At 40.6% G+C, this 24,812-nt stretch overlaps 1 protein-coding gene across 1 annotated transcript in view; it reads right to left on the reverse strand.

Moving 5' to 3' along the window:
- The window catches only part of LOC136165015 (aldehyde oxidase 1), a 70,959-nt gene that overhangs the window by 36,577 nt on the left and 9,570 nt on the right, over positions 1-24,812 (reverse strand). Inside the window, exons 4-18 of the mRNA XM_065930865.1 lie at positions 21,706-21,814; positions 19,997-20,123; positions 17,753-17,814; positions 16,686-16,775; positions 15,979-16,059; positions 15,276-15,420; positions 14,481-14,573; positions 13,253-13,404; positions 12,957-13,050; positions 11,165-11,274; positions 10,010-10,194; positions 8,533-8,695; positions 6,393-6,485; positions 2,366-2,535; positions 1,894-2,020 (exon numbers count right to left, since the gene is read on the reverse strand). Coding sequence (XP_065786937.1) covers positions 1,894-2,020; positions 2,366-2,535; positions 6,393-6,485; positions 8,533-8,695; positions 10,010-10,194; positions 11,165-11,274; positions 12,957-13,050; positions 13,253-13,404; positions 14,481-14,573; positions 15,276-15,420; positions 15,979-16,059; positions 16,686-16,775; positions 17,753-17,814; positions 19,997-20,123; positions 21,706-21,814 — 1,801 coding nt within the window. The remainder of the gene's footprint in view (positions 1-1,893; positions 2,021-2,365; positions 2,536-6,392; positions 6,486-8,532; positions 8,696-10,009; positions 10,195-11,164; positions 11,275-12,956; positions 13,051-13,252; positions 13,405-14,480; positions 14,574-15,275; positions 15,421-15,978; positions 16,060-16,685; positions 16,776-17,752; positions 17,815-19,996; positions 20,124-21,705; positions 21,815-24,812) is intronic.

Raw genomic sequence — 24,812 nt, forward strand, 5'->3', positions numbered from 1 at the left:
CCAAGAGTGAGCTGGGAGCGGTCACCACGTCACCTGCAGGTGGGGCAGGCAGACGGCCTGAGTTCACCCAGGGACCAGGGCAGAAAGTGGATGGGGAAACGCAGAACCAAGGCCCTGGAAAAGTGAAACAGTCAGGACTGGAAGAAGCCATGGGACCTGTGGATTCTCTTTCCCACCTTTTATTGTGATCCAAATCAAAACATAATCACTCATTTTTCAGATTGACATTAGATTATTAGGACTTTTCTACAGTAAGCATATAGTACTTTTATCACCAGATAAAAATGGTAGTAAAAAAGAGTTAAATCCAGGCACAGGCACACACTCACACACACACACACACACACACACACACACACGTGTTTGTTGGGTGTAGGTGGGTGGGGTCAGTGGGGAGATGAATGAAACAAGACTCGCAGATGTTAATCGTTGTTGAAGCTGGATGATGGGTTTATGGGGATTCACTGTGCTCTCCTCTATTTTTGTGTGTATTTAAAATTTATGCAATGAAATGATTTTTTAAAGATATAGCATGATAAGGACAAATGTTAATATCGGAATGAAACTAACAGAGACAATCATTCACAATGGCTCTGCTCTCTGCTCTCCACACACATGGGATTTGCCACATGACCTGGTACACAGGCACGTCCCTGAGATGCTCAGAGTCAGTGTGCCCACACCTCAGGGAGTTGTGCTATTGTGTGGCCGAAGATGGCTTTGCTTGTCTAGTTAACATTTATGCAAAAGTCATAGTTCTCATCATCTTCTGCCAGGACCACACAGCCCTGCCTTGGGAGAGTTCAACCTTGACTTCAGACACCCAGTCACCAAACTTTCATTTTTATCAGCTAAGCCTCCTAGCGAGAGCCAGAGGCAGAGACTCTTTCACATGATGACGCTCTTTTGGGTGAACACTGAATGGAAGTTAAGCAGAAAACCTTCTGGACCCTGCTCTGGCTGCATTTCCTCATGACTTCAGATACAGTAGCCAACGTTTTTGATCATTTGAAACTTTCAAGTGGCAATAGTGCTATCACTGTCCCTCTGCTTATTTACCCCGCTTTGTAGGAAGCAGTGTGAAATCCACAGATGAATCAGACATGGGCTCCCACTCCAGACATTTTACCAGGTAGAGGAAACAGATAAGACATTGAAATAAATAAGCTCAGTACAGGGCAGAAAGTGTAAATACAGGCTCGCTTTGCCTTCTCCTTAAGTTCTGCGAGGACAGGACCGCATGGGTCTTGTCCACCTGCAGCAGATGCTCACTTAAAAGATGCCTGTCGAATACACAGTGTATGAACGAGTGAGTCAGGGTGAGTTCAGAGAGGGAGACAACTCCTGGGTTAAAGGATAAGGAAAGGCTTCATAGCGGATATCACTTGAACTTGGACATTGGACACACCAAGACTGGAACTATAGCAAGGATTCTCAGGGAGAGGATCAGCAAATACAAGTTCTCGTTATTCTCCTCTCATTTATCCTTTTTTAACTATGAAAGCAGCACATGATCTTACCACCATTAGGAGAAAATATAAAACACTCAAGTGTCTTTTATATAACTAGCCAACTTCTTTACTTACGTGGAATATGAATGTTTTTGAACTAATTCACTATTAAAATACAATGATTTATAATAAGCATTCAAAGAATATTGGAATCCTTTATGATGTGCTAAATTCAATGCTATCTTTAAGAAAATATGAAGTGCCAATAACTGAGGAAGTTACTTTTTTTTTTTGCCACACCGAGAGGCAAGTGGAATCTTAGGTTCCCAATAAGGGACTGAACTCACATACCCTACAATGCAGACTTGGAGTTTTAATCACCGGACAACTAGGGAAGTCCCTGAGAAAGTTATCTTTAAAACAGAAAGCAAAAATGCAGTACCTCATCTGTTGGCAGAATTTTCTCAGAGTCAGTTAAAAAGTGAAAGGTGTTGATGTCTGGAAGATGTTCCCCAGTCAGGATGTCTACCACTCCCGGCAGGCTGAGAGCTTCGGACAGATCAATAGACCTAGACGAGAACACACAGAACAGGGCTACTCAGAGCACCCCATGGCCTCCAGGCCATGGAGAATGTGCTTAATCAGAGAATAAGATACAAGAGAGGAAGATATGTCCAAAAACCTTACAGGAGTTCTATGCCACACAATCAAGAAAGAATTTCTGGGACAATGAAGTTTTTCTATGGAGGGACAAATTGTAGTAAATCCTACACTTCGACCCCATTTCACTTCAAATCTACATTGGACATCGCCAACAAATAGCTTATCCTCTTCAGACAATTACTTTTCACTAACATGACTTAGCCCTCAAAAGCAATCATTATTGTTTGTTGGATAAAAACTTTATCACTTACACAATCTTAGCACGAGCTCTTGAACTTGTTACAAAAGTCAAGAACAGTTCCTGGTCCACCACAGGCATGTCATCACAATAAATGGCTTCGCCTGTGGCATGCTTAACACCAGACAGGTGCATGATGGGATGGCCAATTGGGTCTTGAGAAAGCTGCTTTAGGTCTGCATTCTGTTTAATCGATAATCGACATATCATTTTTATAATCATATTATGCACAACTCTACATAATTTACATTCAAACCAGAATACTTCTGAAAATAAAAACATCACTATTAATTACACCAGGACAGTGAACTTATTTCAGTAATTCAGTAGGCAAACTGGGATGTATAGCCATGGTGTTGTTCTTATTTTTTCCCCCACTATTTTGAATATAGACCACAAATATCTTTAACACAGATTCTATTTGTGTAAGTAAATGAATATAAATCTTTCTTCTTGATTATATAAAATTACATCCTTTTACAAATGCTCATGTATATCCTTAACCTTCATTATCAAAATTATCTTACTCTTGTAGGCATGTCATGTGTACTATTTGCAGAAAAGCCTAATTACCATGGTTGTAGAAAATATCAAGTGCATTCAATCACAAGAGCTTTTCTTATTTTCTATTTTGAGGGAGGAAGTCTTACCAGTGGTAAGACTCATCACTTAGACAATCCTGATAAAGAATGAAGACACAGGAAGCTGCATTTTGAGTAATGATTCATTAATGTTACTCTTTTTTAGAGACCCATGGAGTAAAATGTTTGCCACTGGCTTTATAAATACCTCTTACGGTCTGAGCTACCATAAATACCTTACATGTGTTTCATTAACCAAAATTAAATTAAGAAATACAACATCTCCTCAAGTATTTCAAATATGAGAGAATTGTTAGCTTTCTTGGTTGCTTATTGGAAGAAGATTGGAGGTATGAAGAAAGAAGAATTAAGAGACATTCCCTAGTGGCTCAGTTGTAAAGAATCCGCCTGCATTGCAGGAGACCAGGGTTCGATCCCTGGGTCAGGAAGATCCCCTGGAAAAGAAAACAGCAGCTCACTCCAGTATTTTTGCCTGGGAAATCCCATGGACAGAAGAAGCCTGGAGTGCTACAGTTCACGGGGTCAGGAGAGTGTGATACAACTGAGCAACTAAACAGCAACAATAGAACAAGTTCAGAGACTAGGGGCAAGGCTAATGTTGCCAAGGGTGCTGCTGATGGAACTGTGGGAGGTGGAAATTTCAGGAAAATTGCCAGTCAAGCAGCCACCATCTAAAGGCTACTCTCTGAAAGGAGAAGGCAGCTCTGAGGCCTGGAGTTCTGCCCTGTGATGCAGTGCTGAGCCGTCCCATCCACACTTCACTGGATCAGCCTTTCATCCGGCACCAGGGCTAAGGCCAGATGCCCAGAGCCTTTGCTCTGGAGGACTTGGGCACGAGGTTGATCAGCCAAGGTGAGGCCCAGAGAGAGCTAAAGGAGGCCGCTCTTTCCCATCCCACCTGTTGCCCAACACTGCTGTTCATGGGGTCACCCCAAGCCTGGTTGGGGCAGGGACTCTTTCTTTGAGATGAGGCTCACAGTGATAACAGCGCATGGCAGGAGGGAAGAGAGAACAGTCACCAACAAAACACCTACTGGTCAAGGCGTTTCCTGGGGGGAAAAGAAGCCATGGAAGTTGTTTCTAAATCAGTATCATTTAAGGCAGGCGGTGCTAATGGTAGACAACCTGCCTGCCAGTGCAGGAGATGGAAGAGATGAGGGTTCAATCCCTGGGTTGGGAAGATCCCCTGGAGGAGGGTATGGAAACCCATTCCAGTATGCTTCCCTGGAGATTCCCATGGACAGAGGAGTCTGGTGGGCTATAGTCTGTAGGATCCAAAGAGGCAGACATGACTGAAGCGACTAGCATGCACGCATGGGAAATTTTCTAAGAGTACATACTTTCGTATTTGAGCCCCAGAATGTGCAGTTGAGAAAGCTTACATGTTGCATATTGACAATAAATGAGATGTTCAATATCACCTAGAATGGTGTGTGTGTGCTCAGTCATGTCTGACTCTTTGTGACCCCAGGGATGGTAGCCCTCCAAGCTCTTCTGTCCATGGGATTTTCCAGGCAAGAATCCTGGAGTGGGTTGCTATTCTCTTTTCCAGGGGATCTTCCAGACCTAGGGATTGAACCCACATTTCCTGAGTCTCCTTCATTGGCAGGTGGATTCCTTACCACTAGTACCACCTGGGAAGCCCTGGATGCTCTGAACTTATTCCTATTTCAAATAAAATGTACTGTTTTACAGCAAAATATATGTTTACTGATTAACATTTATTGTTTTAAAGTCCATATTTGTTTCACTTAAACGTAAACTTCAATTTCGTAGTTACTACAATACAAGGCACAAAAAATTAGTATTAGCTGAGCTTTTGTGTGTGTGTGTGCTCATTCTGACTTTATATAAACTAGAAAGCAGAAGATTATGAATAAAAGTAATTTAGAACTTGGCCTAGGTACCATTAACTAAAGATGGCTAGTAGGTCACAAACGTAGAGAAAGGGGGAAAATGAGAGAACATTTTACATATTCAGGCAATATGAACATATTATATAAATATACATAAATATGAAATTGAGCTGAAGATGTAACACTTTTTTAAATGTAATGACTCTACTAATGAAAGAGTATGTATTTGATTACTTGCTTGTGCTTGTTATATGGCTAAACACACCATGGAGGAAAGAACACTGTCACCTCTAACAGGTGATCTCTGATTTGAAGAAAAAAAAAAAGCTGGTCATGAGTGCTGAAGTTCCTCTAGCACAGTGGGTATTTGTGTGTGAAAACTCAGAAAAAACAAAAACCAAAATCAAAACATCTGTGTGAGAAATACACTACTTTCAAAACTTGGTCTTGTAATCTATAATAACAAACTATGTGAAGATTATCAGTTTTCTTTGAATGATTTGAAAGCCCATTCATTTGTTGTTTGTCCTGTGGTTGTTGAAGCTTATTCCATGGTCAAGGCAATGTTAAGGTATTTATAAGCCAAACATTGCAGTAACTGTATTTTACACTGGGAAAAAGGGAAGCTATTTTTGACTTTCAAAATGATCACTTTCAACACTTTCAATGGAGTTTGCTGTATTTGATTTTTGAACTTACTGAACCTAAAAACTGAAGAGGTATATATCAACTTCATTGTTCATTACAACATACTGCAAAGTTTTATAACTAAGTCCAACAATACAGCCAATGAACTGAATCTATTTAAAAAGAATCTTTTAAATGCCTTTTCATGTTCTTCACTTAATAAAACCCTCAAGGTAAAGTTTCTTGCTAATAATTTCAAGGAAAAGCACGCTGATCTTATCCAGTTGGCCAATAGGATGACTTCAGGCGATACTCTTATGACATTGTAGCTGAAAATTCCATTTGAAGATTATGAGAAATTCTGTTCTAAAAGCTTTCATTAGGAGAGCTTGAAATTAACTCTTAGAATTTATGCTTGACTCAGCTCTAAAACTCTAATTCACAGAGAAAACACTTGGAGAAGGGGGACTGGGAGAACAAAGTATCACCACATTCAAACAAAATAAACCAGTAGCTCTTTCGAAAAGCATCACTGCATTTTCATCAGTCTCCAAGGGCTCTGTGAATAAAATCAAAGCAGCCCACGGCCCTGATACAGAATTTACTTTGGTTGTGTTCTAACTTCCATGAGGCCAAGGGCAAGGGCATGTGGCAGACTAGGCAGCTTGTTCATATCAGTGGTACAAAGCCAGAGAACAAAACACACATTTGAACTCTTTGAGTTCAAAACAGACATTTAGAAAAATAACCATTGCTAGCTTAATTATTAATCACAATACTTCACTGATTTTGAAGTTTTAATTAACACTAAGTAGGCTGTAGGTTCATCAGAAGGGGAACTCAGGCTAAAAAGTCATGAGAATCACTGAGAGATAAGTGGGATGTCCATATAAGGAAGCTTGAGCCTGGGTCTTTGGAATTAAAAAAAAAAAAATGAAGGAAAAAAGTCACTAACCTGGTACTTTAATGTACTCCAGTAATATCTAGAATGAAGATCTTCTAAAGCACTCTCATACTTGCCTGCAAGGCTAGGATAGTGAACAGGGTCCTGAAAAGTAGAACCATTGTAGATATTTAAAATATGCCAGAATGGTCTTGAGAGAGAGGCTAGCATGGTTCTTAGCTCTGCTGTGAAGTCTAACCTTTATTAAGTACTTGCCTAATTCAGAATCCTGAAAGTACAAGCAGGGTTCTCCCTGACCTCCAGGACACACCTCTGGAAGGTCCATGCATAGGACAACGTTTTATGAAGAGCTAAGTGAGTATAGTAGATCACTGACTATGTTTCTTAGGATTCTTTCACATGCCTTTCTAAATGATTTGAGGACTTACAAACCAATAAAGCAGGAAGGTAGAAGCTAAGTAAATAACTGGAAAGGAAGAGAGGACTTAAACCAGGAAAAGGTCAGAGCAAAGTGCATCATTGCTAATGAGTATCAAACTCTGTTCTGTGTCCCCTGGGCAACCAGGAAGGAGGGGACATGCTGGGGCTGCCTCTCTGCCACAGCCTCCCAGCAGGAAGCCTTCTAGGGCCCCAGGAGGAACACTTCCTAGAGCTGAGGAAACCTGGGTCATTTGGTCTTTACACAAGATTTTAAACAGTGTACCTAATGGTTCTTTTCTATTTTTTAAATTAATTTTTTGGAGTATACTTCTTTATAATGTTGTGTTAGTTTCTATTGTACAGCAAAGTGAATCAGCTATACATATGCAGAAACCTTGTCTTTTTTGGTTTTCTTTCCCTTATAGGTCATCACAGAGCACTGAGCAGTTTTCTACGCTGTGTGTAGGTTCTCACTAGTTATCCATCTCATACATAGCAGTGTGTACAGGCCAACCCCAGTCTCCCAGTTCACCCCATTCCCCTTCCCCTCTTTCTACCCATAAGTTTGTGTATCTCCATTTCTGTTTTGCAAGTAAGTTCATCTGTACCACTTAATGGCTACTTTTTATAATATAAAATTTTTAAGAGAAAATTAAAGCCAACAAAGCCTATTATTCTGAATAGTAGAGCAATATTAATAGAGGAAATTGAATTGAATATAAAAGACTATAAGATGGAAGTTGTCATTTATATAATTTGATTCATTCAATAAATTATATTAGTTTGCTATTAATTGGAGGAGTTGGCTTTATTTTTTCTCTTTGGATAACCTGGTGACAATAAGCCACTTATATATGATTTCAAGCTTCTATTCTGAAAACTTTGATATGACTGCTCTGGTTTTTTGTTCTTCTCATGTATAATGAGAAGATACCTGCAGAAGTAATGATAAGAGAGAACTCCGTGTCTCTAATTTAAAGTGATCATACTTTTTTATGATCACACATACTTTTTTTTATCATACATACTAATTTCTATACCACATGAGGATTGTTCATGGCTTCTGATCTAGTTTGGTCTGGTGGCTGTAGTTTAGGAATAATGTGATCAACATGGTTCAAGTTCCCTTTGGGTATAGCAAACTTATTCTGAAACAAATATTTTTTTTGTTGTGTCCTTCCTAGTCAACAGTCTTGTAAACTCTAATTGTTTGTCATAAGGCAGACCAGGTGCAAAAATGCCTGGGTGATTACTGCTATGATTATTAGGCAGTCTTCACCATGGTTCTCTGAAGTATTAGGGACCATATGAAGCATTTTCCTATGATAATCCATTTCTCAGTAACCTTATGGAGAGGCTTCCATCACCATCTTACAAGTGAGAGAAACAAAGCTGAACCCAGAGAAGAAAGCCAAACATGCAAAGGTAAACCTCAGCAAGTGGAAAAAACACTTTTCTGAGGGAAAATATATTCAAACCAGTAACAAGTTCTCTGAACACCATCGAGACACACAACAGATCAGAAAAATAAGTGAGTGGTGTTAAATCAGATCCCACGCAACTCTGTGCTTGACTTGCAATTTTTCTCCAAACACACACCCCATCAACAGATGGCCTGCCATATGCCCTGCAAGCCGGTGAGTTTCCAATGTGGGTTGTCTTTTCTACTCTATTTGATAGCTGTTTGGAAGGGGTTGTTGCCTTTTCTGCTTTGGGCATTCTCAGAGGCCCCCAGGCCTGGGAAAGCAAATGTGTGGTCAGTTCCACTTACCATCTCCTTCAAAATCTGTGACACTTCCAGGTAGAACTTGAACAGGAAGCTGATGATGAGGGTCCTCTTGAACTCCACCCTCCCACCTGGGGCTGAGCCTGGGAGGGAGACTTCGTCCAGAATCAGCCTGCAAGCTGCAGCCAGCATCTCTTCATTCCAGGGCCTGTGAGGTTCAAAAGAGGAGTCCTAGCCCAACAGGACTCAGTACCCCACAAGCTCAGCTAGCAGGGAAGACAAAGAGTGACAGTTTAATGAAAAAAGAAAAGAGTACAAGCTCCAGAGTCAGGCAACCCACGTTCAAATCACAGTCCACCACGCTCAGGGTGCCTGACCTGGGCACACCACTTCATCACCTGTAAAAGGGCAATCATGGTAGAATTCACCTCCTGGAATGGTCATGAAAAGAAATGACAACTTGTGTTAAGTCCTCGACCCAGGAGTAACTGCCCCTTATATCCCCAGAATGGTGACTGCATGCTAGGTTCTCTTTTAATTCTGCTTTATGGGGCTTACTGCTGGCTCAGTCTGTAAAGAGTCTGCCTGCAATGCAGAAGACTTGGGTTCGATGCCTTGGTTGGGAAGATCCCCTGGAGAAAGGAATGGCAATTTACCCTAGTATCCTTGCCTGGAGAATTCAATGGACATAGAAGCCTATACAGTCCATGGAGTTGCAAAGAGTCAGACATGACTGAGTGACTAACACTTACTTACTTAAGCACCTTACATGTATTCATTCCGGGAGACATGTATTCATATATATGCATTCATATCTGGAGAGAGTGAAGGACAGGAAAACCTGGCATGCTGCAGTCCATGGGGTCCTAGAGTCAGACACAACTGAGCTACTGAACAACAACAACAATGTATTCACCCACTTAATCCTCTCAACTGCCTTATGAACCATGAGATATGATTATTCCCCTTTGACAGATAAGGAAACTGTGGTACTGTAAGATTAAATAAGCTGACTGAGATCACATAATTTATAGGAGTTGAAATGAGATTCTAACCCAGGCAGTGTGGCTCAATCAAGATCATGGTTTTAAGCATTAGTTTATTACTTCTGAAATGGTAGTCAATACCTAGTGAAGGCTTATGAAATAACGGCTATATCTATAGTCAAGTTATTACCTGTAGAAATAAACAGCCAGGTATGCAATACACTTAGCAAGTTATTGTAAAGCAAACTCCCATAATCAATCTTTCATAATGATAAATTATTCTCTCACAATAAAGAATGCAGATTTACTCATTTTGTTTACTATGTCTCTGTATCAATACTATTGGGAGATGGGTACATACACACTATATGGTGCACACTTCAGGATTCGCTAAGACACATGGAAATAATCATGAAACCTTGTTGGAATTCCAAGTCATTAAACAGAAAGGTGGTAAGTAGTTTTCTTCTTGTAATTACATATCACCATGGAAAGAGCCCCTTGGTTACCTGGAATCTCAGGACATGATTCCATACCTTCCAATGAGTTTCTGACAGGAATTCTTTGCAAGGATGGTGGCTGGACCAACGCCTCCATATGCAATGGATAATTCTCTGATGATGCCATCTCCTTTTCCAAAACACACTCTCATTCCCGAATTAACTATTGCGAGCGCATTCTGTTGTCGCTGGGCTTGTCGGAAGGCTGACACAATCTCCCACTAAAAGCAAAAGTGAAGTGGCACTGGTAGAAACACACAGACGGACAACTATGCACCAGGCAGTTTGAATGCGTTGCCTCACTGGATCCTTGCCACACTCTCAGGCTGAACCGTGTCCCCTCAAAAGTGGCATCTTGAAGTCTTAGTTCCCAGTAGTACCTCAGGATGTGACTGTGTTAGGAGTTAGGCTCTTTAAAGAGGCAGTTAAGCTAAAAATGAGATAATTGAGGTGGGCCATAATCTAACATGGTGGTGTCCTCATAAGAGGAAATTTGGACATAGACACAAACAGAGGGAAAACCATGTGGAGAGACAGGGAGCAGATAGTTATCAACTAGCCAGGAGAGAAGCTTCAGAGAAAAACACCACCACCAACACCTTGATATCAGACTTCTGGCCTCCAGAAGTGAGAGTAGTTAAGTCACTGAGGCTGTGGTTCTTTGCAGCCCTAAGCTAGCAAAATCATACACCTTCCAAGGCAGGCTCGATCATTCTCATTTACAGATGAGAATCCAAGGCTCAGACTGATTCAGTAGGTCTGAACTAGGATTTACTCTTGAGTCTGACTCCAAAGCCCTTCTTCCTACCACTAAGTTCTATTGTAAATTTATAGCTTCTTCAAAACCTCAAGGTGTAAGTAGAGGTATAGTTTCAAGTCTTACTTGTGACAAAGCCTCACAATACAAAGAATTTTTAAAAATCTGTAGGAAGGTAACTTTAGAGCTTGGTTTCAACGAGGGAAGGGAGGAAGGGAGAGAGACAAAATGGAGAGAAAGGCAGATTTTAAGGTCTTCTGATTCTAGGAATGATGGAGAGTACTTAACACAAGTGAAAAATATTTGCAAATCCTCATATACTCCACTACAAACACTCAACACCTTTTTTTTTTTTTTTTTAAACTCTCCTGTATGTTGGAATTAACAAGCTGTAGGCTCAAGGTAAAACGAAGAAATCGAAAGGACAGTCTCACCTTCCTTGAATAGGGAATGTTCACTGAGATCAAGATTTCTTCAGGCTTAAGATCGGCACTTGGGCACTTTCTAAGAAACTGCTCATTTAAAGGAATCTGTCGTTTTCCTTCTGTGGAAAGAAAGGACACTTTCCTTGGCATCTGTTCTTTATTAAACAATCAAACTCCTGAAATTTGGGAAATAATTCTACCAAATACAGGAAACTGATCAGGAAAAGAAATGCTCTTCCTATGTTTAAAAAATCTTTCACCATGGAATGGTGTCTTGCAGTGCTTCATCCCATCTAGGGCCCATCTTTTTTTAATTTTTTGCTTTTTTCACTTGATTATAAATAAAAATATTTAGGTGAGTAGCCCAGAAGTCAGGCAGAGAAGGACCTTAGGAGTCACTTCCTGAACAGTACGATTCATTTTGAGAAGAAAAAAGATATTAGTATCTCTTTTGATATTCTAATCGAGTCACTCAACAAACATTTATTGTGTATAATCAAGAACTCTACTCAGTACAATAGTGAATAAATTGCCTTTAATGAATTTTCACACTAGTGAGATGTAGTCTTAATTGTTTCTATCTTTTCTTAGCACCTAAAGAATTTCTGTTCTTTAATCAATATATTGGAGGGAGGAACTATTTAAAGCTATAATGAAATAGGACTTTGAGATAAAAACTAAGAAGCTTTTGATGTTTATATTTATATCACAAAACCTAATTCTCCATAAATGATTTTTTAAAGGATGTTATTTAGATTGATAACTGAAAATACATCTTTTTTAGAACTTCATTTTTTAATTGGTGGAAAATTTTGTTTTGGTTTCTGCCGTACAACAACACGAACCAGTCATAATTACACACATATCTCTTTCCTCCTAAGCCTCCCTCCCCTCCCCAAATCCTATCCCTCTAGGTCATCACAGAGCACCAGGCTGGTCTCCCTGTGTTATTTAGCAACTTCCCACTAACTATTTTACACATGATAGTGTATATATGTCCATTGACAGATGAATGGATAAAGAAGTTGTGGTACATCTATATAATGGAATATTACTCAGCCATAAAAAGGAACAAACTTGAGTCAACTGTAGTGAGGTAGATGAACCTAGAGCCTCTTATACAGAGTGAAGTAAGTCAGAAAGAGAAAAACAAGTATCATATATTAATGAATTTATGTGGAATTGAGAAAAATAGACTGATGAACCTAGTACAGAATGTACATCTTCTTCATTACGGTAATTTTGTGGTTTAGATGATATGAAGAGTTGGCATTTAATGATGCAGGTAAGAGAAAGTTAGTATGTATTTTTAAATAAAAATACAGATTTATAGAGGACCAACTGAATCTTTCTAATAATTGTTGACTAAATTGAAATAAAAGAAATAAATGAAAAAATCTTAGACTTAGCTTCAAAAAACAAAATTCAAAAAAGTATAGGATGAAGCTCAACCACTGTTCAATAGAAAAAGACTTTAAAGCTTCCATCAATGACAGCTCAAGTATGAGCCTAGAGTTCTCTTCACTCTTCAGATCACAGCAGGACACTAGCCAACACTGGCCAGGCGACCAGCATGGGAAAATATCTACCAGAAGTCTTCAAAAGGAAGGAGATGAAGATGTTAGGTGCATACACAATTAGGACCAGACTGACCAACTTTCCAAGTATCCAGAACGGGAGATGGAATTCTTAATATTAGAAAGAATGGTAATTGTCAAAACTGGACTTCCTATAACCCTGGAGAGGCAAAAGGAGAGGAGGAACAGGATTTAATAATCCCCAGGAAGGCGGTGTCACTCACCTTTTGACACCAGGTTGAGGGTACAGTTGCCCACAGCCAGGAGGGGGTTCAGATCTGAATCTGGATGCCTGCTCAGTATGTGGCCCCCTAAAGACTTTTTAAAATAATGGGTTATTTTCATTCCAGTTGTGAAATTATAAAGACACAAGTGGTAAAATAAGAATCAAGCTTATTACAAGAACCAAAGCTTTGGAAAACTATTCTTTATGTCTGTTCTCAAAGAATGAAAATGTAATGATGTGACAGGAACGGTCATTCAAGGGACACACTAGCTATTACTGTCATCGAATACATACAGCCATATTCCTGATCTGGGGCCCAGCCAGAGTTCCCAAATGTTTCAGGAGAGCGTGGTACATCTGTGTTTTCTCTTCGGGGAGCTTCCGGGTCACATTAGCCAGGATGTCCTTCACCTGAGCCAGGCTGACAGCGGCACCTAAGGTCAGCCCTGAAAGGAAATCATTTGCAGAGAACACAATATGATCACTGCTGGCCTGGAAATGTCCATTAGATTTTAGACTGCAGATATGGGATCTTTATGCTGGATACATGTTGTCCTGCTTACTGGTGGTCATGGTGGGGATGGCAGGAATAGTGGTTGGTAATGGAAGTGGGCTTCCCAAGTGGTACAGTGGTAAGGAATCCATCTGCCAATGCCAGAGATGCAGGAGACGCTAGTTTGATCCCTGGGTTGAGAAGATCCCTTGGAGGAGGAAATGGCAACCTACTCCAGTATTCTTGCCCCAAAAATCCCATGGATAGAGGAGCCTGGTGGACTATAGTCTGATGGGTCGCAAACATTTGGATACCACTGATCCACTGAACACACACAAAGGAGGAGTTAGCAGTGGTTGTAATGGTGGTGGTGAAGGTGTTGGTGACACAGTGGGGGTGATGGTGGTGGAGGTGATGGAGGCTAAATTTTTTTAATACTCACTAAGTCAAGCACCATGCTGAATACTTTACAGAATCTTCTTGAATTCTAACAAAGCTTTGAAATAGTAATAGCCCCATACAAACTAAGGTTCAGTTAAGTATCTCAACTAAGGTCTTTCAGTTAGTAAATGACAGAGCCAGGAACTGGACTCCAGAGCCAGACTTCAGACTCACATTGCACTGCCTCATCATTGTCATTACATCAGTTTCCTTTATCGAAATGGAAAAGCCAGTTTAGAAGCTGCATAATACATAAATTTGCTCTGGTTATCTACCATGCTTCTGGAAAGCAAAGACTCATCTTTATTGTTTATCCAGCACTTAGCATGGTACCCTTCGCTGAATAATTGCTACATTTCCCTGAATAGCAGACATAAAAGTTCTTCACTGAAAATCTGACTATTCAGACAGTATCTCCTCTAATCATAGAGGATTCTTCCCTGAGCCTCCTCCAGAATGTGATCGTCTTACAGGGGAATCTCTCTGTATATTATAATTATGAATGATTTCTTCTGCATGTCTACTGAGCAAAGCAAATAAACTGATTAATGCATTTTAACTAAGAAAGTAGGAACCCTGAGGACTCACCATTTTCTGTATAGTTTACAATACTCAGTTCTTCAATTCTATCAGGAGAAATTATAACTGGGTGGAAGATGCCTTTAAATTTCATGTCAGGGCCTGAGGATTAGAAAAAAAACAAGCAAACGAGGATGAAGGAGGGGCTAACTGTCTTTTACTTTTTGAAATTGTGATTAAAACTGATGTCCTTAGAACATATAAAAATGACATATCTTCCTATAGCTCTGTTCATTGCTAAATCACACACACAGAAAAAGGACAGACAGATTTTCACTAAACTTGTGGAGCCCTCTGGACTTGTCAGTGTTAAAAGTTGGCTGACACATCCAAGTCCTCTTGGGGCATATTCAGAATTCTCCTTGGGAAGACTTCTGGGAGACTCCTCCAAGAAGCATGTAGTCAAACTGAGTTTACAATGGACACAACAGAAAGACCCTGTTACTGCAATTTAAGAAAACCTACTATATCCATTGAGACACCACTAAGAGAGGAAACAGAGTAATTGCAAATCCCAGCTCCAGATCAGACTCCACATGGAAAGACAGGACAGCTGCTGCTGACTTGTTACAGAGCAGGACTCTGGGGTTCAACTCTGTGTACTGCTCTGGTTAGAGTGACAGGAATTCACTTATGTAATGCAAGCTGTGAAAGTCTCTTGAGCAATCCTCGAGGGAAGTCAAGCATAGATGACTTAAAATGTTATTTCAGACTGCTTTTCCCAAGAACATGCATATATGAGGTTTTGCTCCCTGAAGCCCTTTTCCTCAGTTTTCTTCTAGGAAGTCCCTGGTTTCTACCTACCCACAGAGGTGTTCCCCATGACAACAGGGGCCTGGGGATACTTGACTTTGGCTTCTAGAAGTTCCTTCAGGGTCACTGGGGAAATCCACGTCATTCTATCACTACCAAAAATTCTGGTCTTTTGTGTTTTTTTCTCAGCCATCGTCTATTGAAAAAGCAAAAAAGATTCAAGATCATCTCATGATAACATTTCCACCGGCTTCTGCTATCTTTACAGGAACAAGGAAAGGAAAGAGAGATCTCTTTAAAAAATAAAATAAGAGTGACCTAAAAGTATTGTTTATTAGGAATTAGAGTATGGGACAAAAATGTGACAATATTTTACTCCTTCTGGAGACTATATCTCCTGTTGGTTCTTTTATATCTTAAAAGAACCTATTTCAATGTTTAAAAATACTTTGCATATTTAATTTCATCAAAACACTTGATGGAAGAACAAAACTCAGCAAAACTGGAAGAAGAAAACAAGTCTAAACCTCCAGATGCCGTGATGTCATTTCAGGACATTTTGTGATAGATACTATCTGCTGATTATTACATTCAACTGTTCCTCCCTCGGTCCCACACTCTTTAGACTGGACTGCGAATTGCAGATGGATATTACCTACTTGCCAATCAACTTCCAAGAGGATCCATAGCAAATATCCTTCTTCACATTTCACCATGAATTCCTCTGGCATGAGTTCAACTTTGCCTTACTTACCATTAGCTCAGGAGGAAATATCAGCTCTTGAGTTGGATCCAATGGCAGAAACTCCTCTTCTGAGAAGAGTTTCAGACTTGTCTTAAAAAGAGAAAGTACCACAAGTTGTTGTCATCAGGCAGCTCTCCCTACTTTAAATCCTTTGTGGAATGAGGTCAGATGAAGATAGACAGAGGACGGACAGACAGAAAAGCCCGCTGACCAGCCATGGGACCTGGCCTCTAAGCCGAGGCTCTCACACAGACTCGGCTGCTAGCGACGGAGCGCCCTGCCGGCGGGCCCCCAGCCCTGCGCATGCTCCCTGGGGCCTGGGCGCCGCAGAGGAGGCCGCAGGCCAGACACAACTGCGAACCGGAGCCTCCCCTGAGCGTCCTGCCGCCTCTCATCATTCCCTGCCCTTTCACTTTCCCTAACATCTCCACTAGAGAAAAGACCTGAAGCACATTTTTTTTTTTAAAACTGAGAGACACCATGAGATCAATGTGTTTTCCCTCCTACAGACAGTTGGAAGTGACTGAGAGCGACGTCTGCAGTGAGGGGTGAAGTTGTTAAGATAGATTTTTTTTTTGAGAGAGATGGAGTAAGAATGGGGGAGAGGACGTGCTGACACACCTCAAAAACTTGCACAGCCATTTTTCTTCCTAAAAGTACCTTGGTCTCTACTCCTGTCCTGGGAAAATCTTAAAAAGAATTTACGTTTCACTGACCTCATTTCCTTCCTCAAATTCTGGGAATCCATTTATTCCTTGATCCAAACAGCAAACTCCATTTTCTTTACTTTGACAGCAGCCAGAAGTCTAGTGGGTGAGAAAAACAACCAAGAATTTATTGCTGATTCTACTAAATATTTTTTCAGCTTCATTGAGCTATGATTAACAAATAAAATTATATACATTTAAAGTGTACAGTGTGACTATTTGACATTACATTATATGTATACTTTGTTAAATGATGATCACAACCAGGTTAATTAACACATCCATCACCTCACATAGCTAAAATTTGTGTGCGTATGTGTCTATTTTCTTCACAACTTTCAGGCACACAACACAATATTATTACTATAGCCACCATGCTGTAAAGATCTTATAACAAAATCTGGCACATAACAGCAATGGTTGACTTAATATTTTATTAACAACAAATAATGTATTATTAACAATTTATCAATAACTTGGTATTAATAATTTATTTGTTGGTAAAATATTTTATTAATAATAAGTATTATTATTATCACTCTGTTCTTATGATGCACTATTTCATCATTTAAATTTCAAAAGTTCATCTTATGTGCCTCATTTCAAGGTTGTTTATTCATCTGTTCATTCAACAAGTGTTGACTGGAGGCCTACTCAACTGACACATTGATGAAGCCCCAGGCAGATCGCCTTCTGGTGAGAAGACGAAGGAGTAAATGGGCAGTGACACCGTCATATGACCAAGGCTGCTACAGGGGTGCTCAGAGGGCCCCAGGAGCACCAGGATGGGGTACCTGACCCGGACAACCAGGCCGGGAAAGGTCCCTCGGAACAATGACCCACAGCCAACGTCAGCGGGCTCAGGCGCTTATCGTGTGGTTACCAGGGCAGGCTCAATGACCCAGGGTAGGTGCCCTGCCCGAGATCAAGTAACAAACAGCAATTACAGACCTTGAGATAAGAAGTCTTCCTGCATTAGTAACAATGGGCTATTCTTCTAATCACATCTGCTACCCCCTACCATTTTATTTCACCGGGGGAAAAATATACTCAATAATGTGTTCCTCTCTACTCACTTTACAGAAAGTCTTGCAGGCATCGATTATGGGCCTGTATCCAGTGCAACGACACAGGTTACCTGGGGAAAAACCCGGTATTGTTAATCAAGGAAGCTAGAGACAGGCACAGTGGCCAAGAGATTGATGGAAATAAGGACCCCACCCAAGAAAGAAGCGCTGTTTGACGTTTCAGTCCACCAAATCCACAAAGTCAAATGTTTTCTTTTTGTCAACAACTTGGGATATTTGGTTGATAGTCTTCTTGTGGCAGGGTCTAACAAGTCAGCTATTTGTATTTTCTCTCTGCAAACAGTTATTATATCCTCTGCTTGTGATAGTTGTTCAAAGAACACAATGATTTCAAGCCAAAAACTCTTGGTCTACAGCAGTATTTGGAAGTTAATTTTCACAACCCAAATGGCCATCAACAGATAATTAGATTAAGAAGATGTGGTGTTAAAAAGAAGGTGTGGTGTGTGTGACTGTGTGTGTGTGTGTTGGATTATTACTGAGTCATAAAAAATAATGAAATACTGCTATTTGTAGCAATGTGGATGGACCTAAAGAATAATATGCTTAGTGAAATAAGTCAAAGACAAATACTATACAATATAACTTATATGTGGAATAATAGAAAATAATACAAAGGAATGTATATACAAAGCAGAGACAGACTCATGGACATGGAAAACAAACTTGTGATTACAATAGGGAGAGGAAAGTGGGAGGGATAAATTACAAGTATGGGATTAACAAAGACAAACAATAATATATAAAATACAGAAGCAATAAAGACTTACAGAATAACATTTTCTTATATTAACCTATGAGAGAATATACTCTGCAAAAATACTTACTATGCTATACACCTGAAACTAACACAATATTGTAAATTGACTATACTTCAATTAAAAATTTTGGTTTTCAATATCAGTAAAAGACAATGTAAAAAAGCTAAATTATGATATTTTTTTAAAAAGAGAGAGCTAAGCTTCAGTTGCTAAAAACATCAAGGGTATTGTACAGAAGCAAAGGCAATATTTAAGCTTTAGAAGCAATGGGTACACAATTTATTTACAATAAATCATTAGACCAGCATTTCTCTACAGTGGTCCATTTCCCATGTTCTCCTCCAACCCCTACATCTGGCACCGATTCAAAAAACAAAGCCACTGAAGCAACCTCTCTGGGGCTGGATCCCGGGAATCTTCATTCTTAACAAATTCCTGTGTAAGTCACAAGCACCCTAAAACTTGAGAACCTCTTGTCACTTGTTTACATCATAAATAGCCATGAGATCAAATGCATAATACCACCTAAGGGAAATAAGGCCAAAGACCAAAGGCCAAATAAGTCCAGTCTGTGTCTTCTGCACCATCTCCCCTTTTTACTTCTGTTTAGTCTTGTGTTCCCTGGAACACTTCAGCAGAGGAATTAGCACATGAGCTTTAGGCCCATGAAATACAGCAGAGAAATAAAGTCCCTGGGAGACAGGAGACAGACAGCCATGGAGGATATCACCCGAAATAGCATTTGGAAGGCTCTTATTCTTTAGAATTGTTCAGTCAGTTCAGTTGCTCAGTCATGTCTGACTCTTTGCAACCCCATGGACTGCAGTATGCCAGGCTTCCCGGAATTGTTCAGAATCTTGATAATGAAGACTCCTCTAAGACGCAGCACCAGCTCCACACACACATTGAGTTCCTGAATTTGATAAACTAGCTCCAAATAAAGGCAGTTCTTTGAAATAAGCATCACCAGAAGATGTCAGTTTCTTTGATTTCATGTTGCATTCATTAGGAGCCCTCTGCTAGTACCTCTGAGAGCACTCACCCCAGTAGGAAAGAACTGGAGATAACTGAATTCCTTGGAGGGTAAATGAATAAACTGGTGTTGTAATTACTATTAAAATAAGCAAACAATAAGCAAGGAGGAGACCCATATAGATTAAGAGAGACTTGAGAAATGTCTCAGCCAAGTGCAGTGTGTGGGTCTTGTCTGAAACCTGATTTGAACAAACTAACTCCTCCACTTATTGGTGGTATAATTTTTAGTAAATTACTCTCTCTAAACCTCAGTTTCTCCATCTGTGAAATGGAAGATACTAATAGTGCCTACCTTATAAAGTTATCGTAAAGAGTAAATGAAGTTCTGTTTATACAGCATTTAATGCAGTGTGTGCCACTTGGTAAGTGTTTAACAGCTAGTATCAGCACCATCACTTAGAAACTAGAAGTTAAAGCACACACACATATAACCTACCGCCAAGAGCATCGTTTAGCTGACTCAGGGTGGGCTCCGGATGGTTCCTCAGTAGCGTGTACATGGACATCACCATGCCCGGGGTGCAGAAACCACACTGTGTACCATGACACTTGGCAATCCTCTCCTGCAAGCACAGAAACAGTAAAACGTAGAATCTTGGGCCCGACCCCGGACCTACTGAATCAGAACCTGCATTCAAACAAGATCCCTGAGTAATTCACAGGCACATTAAAGTTGGAGAAGAGGCCCCAGAAAATCCTTCTCAGCTTTGCTATCTCTCCCTTTCTTGGACTGGGGTAGCCATGATGACTGATCCTCATCAGCTTTTTGAGCTTCATTCAAAAGTTCTCAGCCTTCAGAATTGCAGGGGGAAGCTTTAAACTCTCCAAGGTCCAAGCAGCACCCCAAACAATCTCTGGGGGTGAGTCAAAGACACATATTTTTAAAAGATTCCTGAGTATTTCAACCTGTAGTCCAGAAGGGGAATTTCTGAGATAAAGGAAGTTCTTCAGATAACTGAATTATCTTCATGTTGAAAAAAACTTCAAGTATTTCCTGAGTGTCTTTATCTGTCCAGTAAAGCCCTAACTGGAGAAGGAAATGGCAACCCACTCCAGCATTCTTGCCGGGATAATCCCATGGACAGAGAAGCCTGGCGGGCTACAGTCCACGGGGTTGCAAAGAGTTGGACATGACCGAGCGACTGAGCATATAGCCCTAGTGCTTTAGCATGCAGGAATTTGTTTACAAAGCGCCATCATTAATCCAAACAACAATCAAGAAGGAAAGATTGCCTTGATTTTTCTTCCAAATCTCCCTGCCTCCCACCCCAGCCTGTTCTCTTTCGAGTCTAACGTCAACAGCTTGAGCCCATTTTGGAAGCCGCTGTCTGGCGACCCCGCTGCCAGGAACTGGGCAGTGGGCACTAAAGGACGGGGCGTTTTCACGCCTCCGAGCAGCCAAGTCTCACAAGCACATTCAGGCAGAATCTGCTCCCTCTAGGTAGCAGGGTTTCCTAGAAAATAAACCGCAGCCAAGATTGCCTGAAGAATATGAAGCTTGCCCATTTTCTGCGCTGTGCCTATCTTTCTCCTCTCCTCTTAAGTGGTACTCATTATCTTAGACAAAAACAAGTAGCAACAGCATCTTTCTGGGCAGCATATAAATAATTGAAAGAGTCAGGAATCTGAGGTGTCCTTTCACTTCAGGCAAAGTTCTAACAAGGAGCTTCCTTAGGAGAAAAGCCTTACAATTCATTGACAGCTACCATTACATAGCTTCCAAATAAGTCCTAAGTTCAACAAATCTTTTTGGTAGCTGAGATTTTCATTCAATTTTAAAATCATGTTACACTTCCCTTTATAGAAAAAAAAATAACAAGATTTTATCCCCCAATGCATAGACGGCTCTCTTTTCTATATAAGTTTGGAAGATATAAAATGGGCAGGTCTCATTTAACTAGAATATAGAAAACAACCCAGTGATGTCAAGTTTTCTTTGTTTTTTTTCTTTTTAGGAAAGAGTTCTCTAGTCTTAAAAAGTATTTTTCTAACAAGTCAGTCACATGTCCCAAGTTTCATTCCTGCCCCCCACCCTTATGTCATCTGTGGGCTGTGAGCAGGTAGCAGGGTTAATGTCAGAAACTCCTCGAGTGATTTTCGATTTCCGAAGCACAGAAACCCCGTGATGAAGAGGCCCTCTCTCACCTGGACAGGATGAATCCTGGTCCTGGTGCTTCCGATGCCTTCTACTGTGGTGACAGCAGCCCCATACAGAGAACAGATGGGTGTCAGACAGGCGTTGGCTGGATAATGTCTTCATATGAAAAAGAGAAGCACAAACTACATTGTACCTAGTGGGAAAGCAGCTCCTCCAATAAGGCAGGATTTATAAGATATCCCAAGTTTGGCCTAGACACTTTGCCCTTAGTTCATGGCCATTTTGTAGAAGAAGACTCTGAGGGTCAGAGCGAGTTGCTCAGGATCACAGCTGGAGTGTCAGATGGTATTCAAATCAGGCTTCCAATTCTAACTCCAGAATAGTTTCCACTAACTCTGTTTTTTTTTTCTCTTGAAGGAGGGGCTGACATTCGTTTCTCTAGCCACATGTGACAATCACTTGGAGCATATTCCATCTTCCAAGAATGCCAGGCCAGGGGTTGCTTGGGCAAGAAAGTTAATTTGATATTTTGCCTCAGAGAAGAAACAGAGTGTGGAACTCAGAACTCCTCAGTCCCACAAATCTACGGCTAGAAAATGTCTAACTCAAAAAGACTCCTAAAATGTCCTCATTTTACCAAACAAAATTACAGATGGCCAACAAATACGTGAAACAAACGTTCAACCTCAATAACAATCAAGAGAGTTTCAAATTAAGCAACGAGAAATCATTTTTATCAAAGAAAATGACAAAGATTTTTAAAAATTGTAATGCGCTAAGAATGCAAAGGTTTGGGAAAATGGATTCATAGACTGCTGAAAAGAATGCAAATTGATAGAACTGCTCTGAGAGGAATCTTGCTGGAAGCCATAAAAATTTAAAGATGCACTCACCCTTTTACCCTCCAATTCCACTTCTATGGATCTATCATCAAGAAATCATCACAAACATAAATATAAACATATATAGATATATGAGTGCTCACTGATACACTCCTTTATAATAGTGAAAACCAAACAGTAATCTAAGTCAGCACCTTTTGGTGATGGTGATATATACGGTAGCACATATATAGCCATTAAAATTATATTTATTATTTTGAAAAGATATTCATAAGAAGTTTGCCAATGGAAGTTTCTAAACTGTACATGTAGTTCAGTTCAGTTCAGTTCAGTCACTCAGTCGTGTCCAACTGTGTGTGACCCCATGAATTGCAGCATACCAGGCCTCCCTGTCCAACACCAACTGCCGGAGTCCACCCAAACCCATGTCCATTGAGTTGGTGATGCCATCCAACCATCTGTTGTCCCCTTCTCCTGCCCTCAACCTTTCCTAGCATCAGGGTCTTTTCAAATAAGTCAGCTCTTTGCATCAGGTGGCCAAAGTACTGGAGTTTCAGCTTCAACATCAGTCCTTCCAATGAACAGCCAGGACTGATCTCCTTTCGGAGGGATTGGTCGAATCTCCTTGCAGTCCAAGGGACTCTCAAGAGTCTTCTCCAACACCACACTTCAAAAGCATCAATTCTTCAGCACTCGGCTTTCTTTATAGTCCAACTCTTACATCCATACATGACCACTGGGAAAACCATAGCCTTGACTAGACAGACCTATGTTGACAAAATGATGTCTGCTTTTTAATACGCTGTCTAGGTTGGTCATAACTTTCCTTCCAAGGAGTAAGCACCTTTTAATTTCATGGCTGCAATCACCATCTGCAGTGATTTTGGAGTCCAGAAAAATAAAGTCAGCCACTGTTACCACTGTTTCCCCATCTATTTGCCATGAAGTAATGGGACCAGATGCCATGATCTTAGTTTTCTGAATGTTGGGCTTTAAGCCAACTTTTTCACTCTCCTCTTTATCTTTCATCAAGAGGCTCTTTAGTTTTTCTTCATTTTCCGCCATAAGGGTGGTGTCATCTGCATATCTGAGGTTATTGATATTTCTCCTGGTATCTTGATTCCAGTTTGTGCTTCATCAAGCTCAGCATTTCTCATTATGTACTCTGCATATAAGTTAAATAAGCAGGGTGACAATATACAGCCTTGATGTACTCCTTTCCCTATTTAGAACCAGTCTGTTGATCCATGTCCAGTTCTAACTGTTGCTTCCTGACCTGCATACAGGTTTCTCAAGAGGCAGGTCAGGTGGTCTGGCATTCCCATCTCTTTCAGAATTTTCCACAGTTTATTGTGATCCACACAGTCGAAGGCTTTGGCATAGTCAATAAAGCAGAAATAGATGTTTTTCTGGAACTCTCTTGCTTTTTCGATGATCCAGCAGATGTTGGCAATTTGATCTCTGCTTCCTCTGCCTTTCTAAAACCAGCTTGAACATCTGGAAGTTCACGGTTCACGTATTGCTGAAGCCTGGCTTGGAGAATTTTAAGCATCACTTTACTAGCTGTGAGATGAGTGCAATTGTGCAGTAGTTTGAGCATTCTTTGGCGTTGCCTTTCTTTGGGATTGGAATGAAAACTGACCTTTTCCAGTCCTGTGGCCACTACTGAGTTTTCCAGATTTGCTGTCATATTGAGTGCAGCACTTTCACAGCATCATCAGTATGCTTCCATAAATATATACACAAAAGAAAGACTGGAAGGATATTAGTAGTAGTAGTGTTAGTCACTCAGTCATGTCTGACTCTTTGCGACCCCATGAACTGTAGCCCGCCAGACTCCTCTGTCCATGGCATTCTCCAGGCAAGAATACTGGAGTGTATTCCCATTCCCTTCTCCAGAGGATCTTCCTGACCCAGGGATCAAACCTGGGTCTCCTGCATTGCAGGCAGGTTCTTTACCATAGTTTAAGCTCCAGGGAAGACCTTAGAAGGATATTATTCACTTATGTAAACACTGAGTGCCTACTATATGCTAGGCAGAGTGACCAGGCAGTGGGATTGATTGGTGGGCAAGACAGATAAAATCCCTGCCCGTGTAGTGTATTCTCACCGAGGGACGATGGACAATGCATGTGTACTTGGACAATACTTACACAGAGCACACACATGCTGAGAAGTGTCACGAACACATCAGTAAGGGAGCAAAGAGCTGCAGAGGTGAAATGGGGCGTGGTGTGGGGGAGGGCTGAGAGGGAACATTTGTGCTGGAATCTGAATGGTTTGATGCCCACCACTACATTCCCAGCGTTTAC

The sequence above is a fragment of the Muntiacus reevesi genome, chromosome 3 (genome assembly GCF_963930625.1).
Source record: "Muntiacus reevesi chromosome 3, mMunRee1.1, whole genome shotgun sequence".
NCBI lineage: Eukaryota > Metazoa > Chordata > Mammalia > Artiodactyla > Cervidae > Muntiacus > Muntiacus reevesi.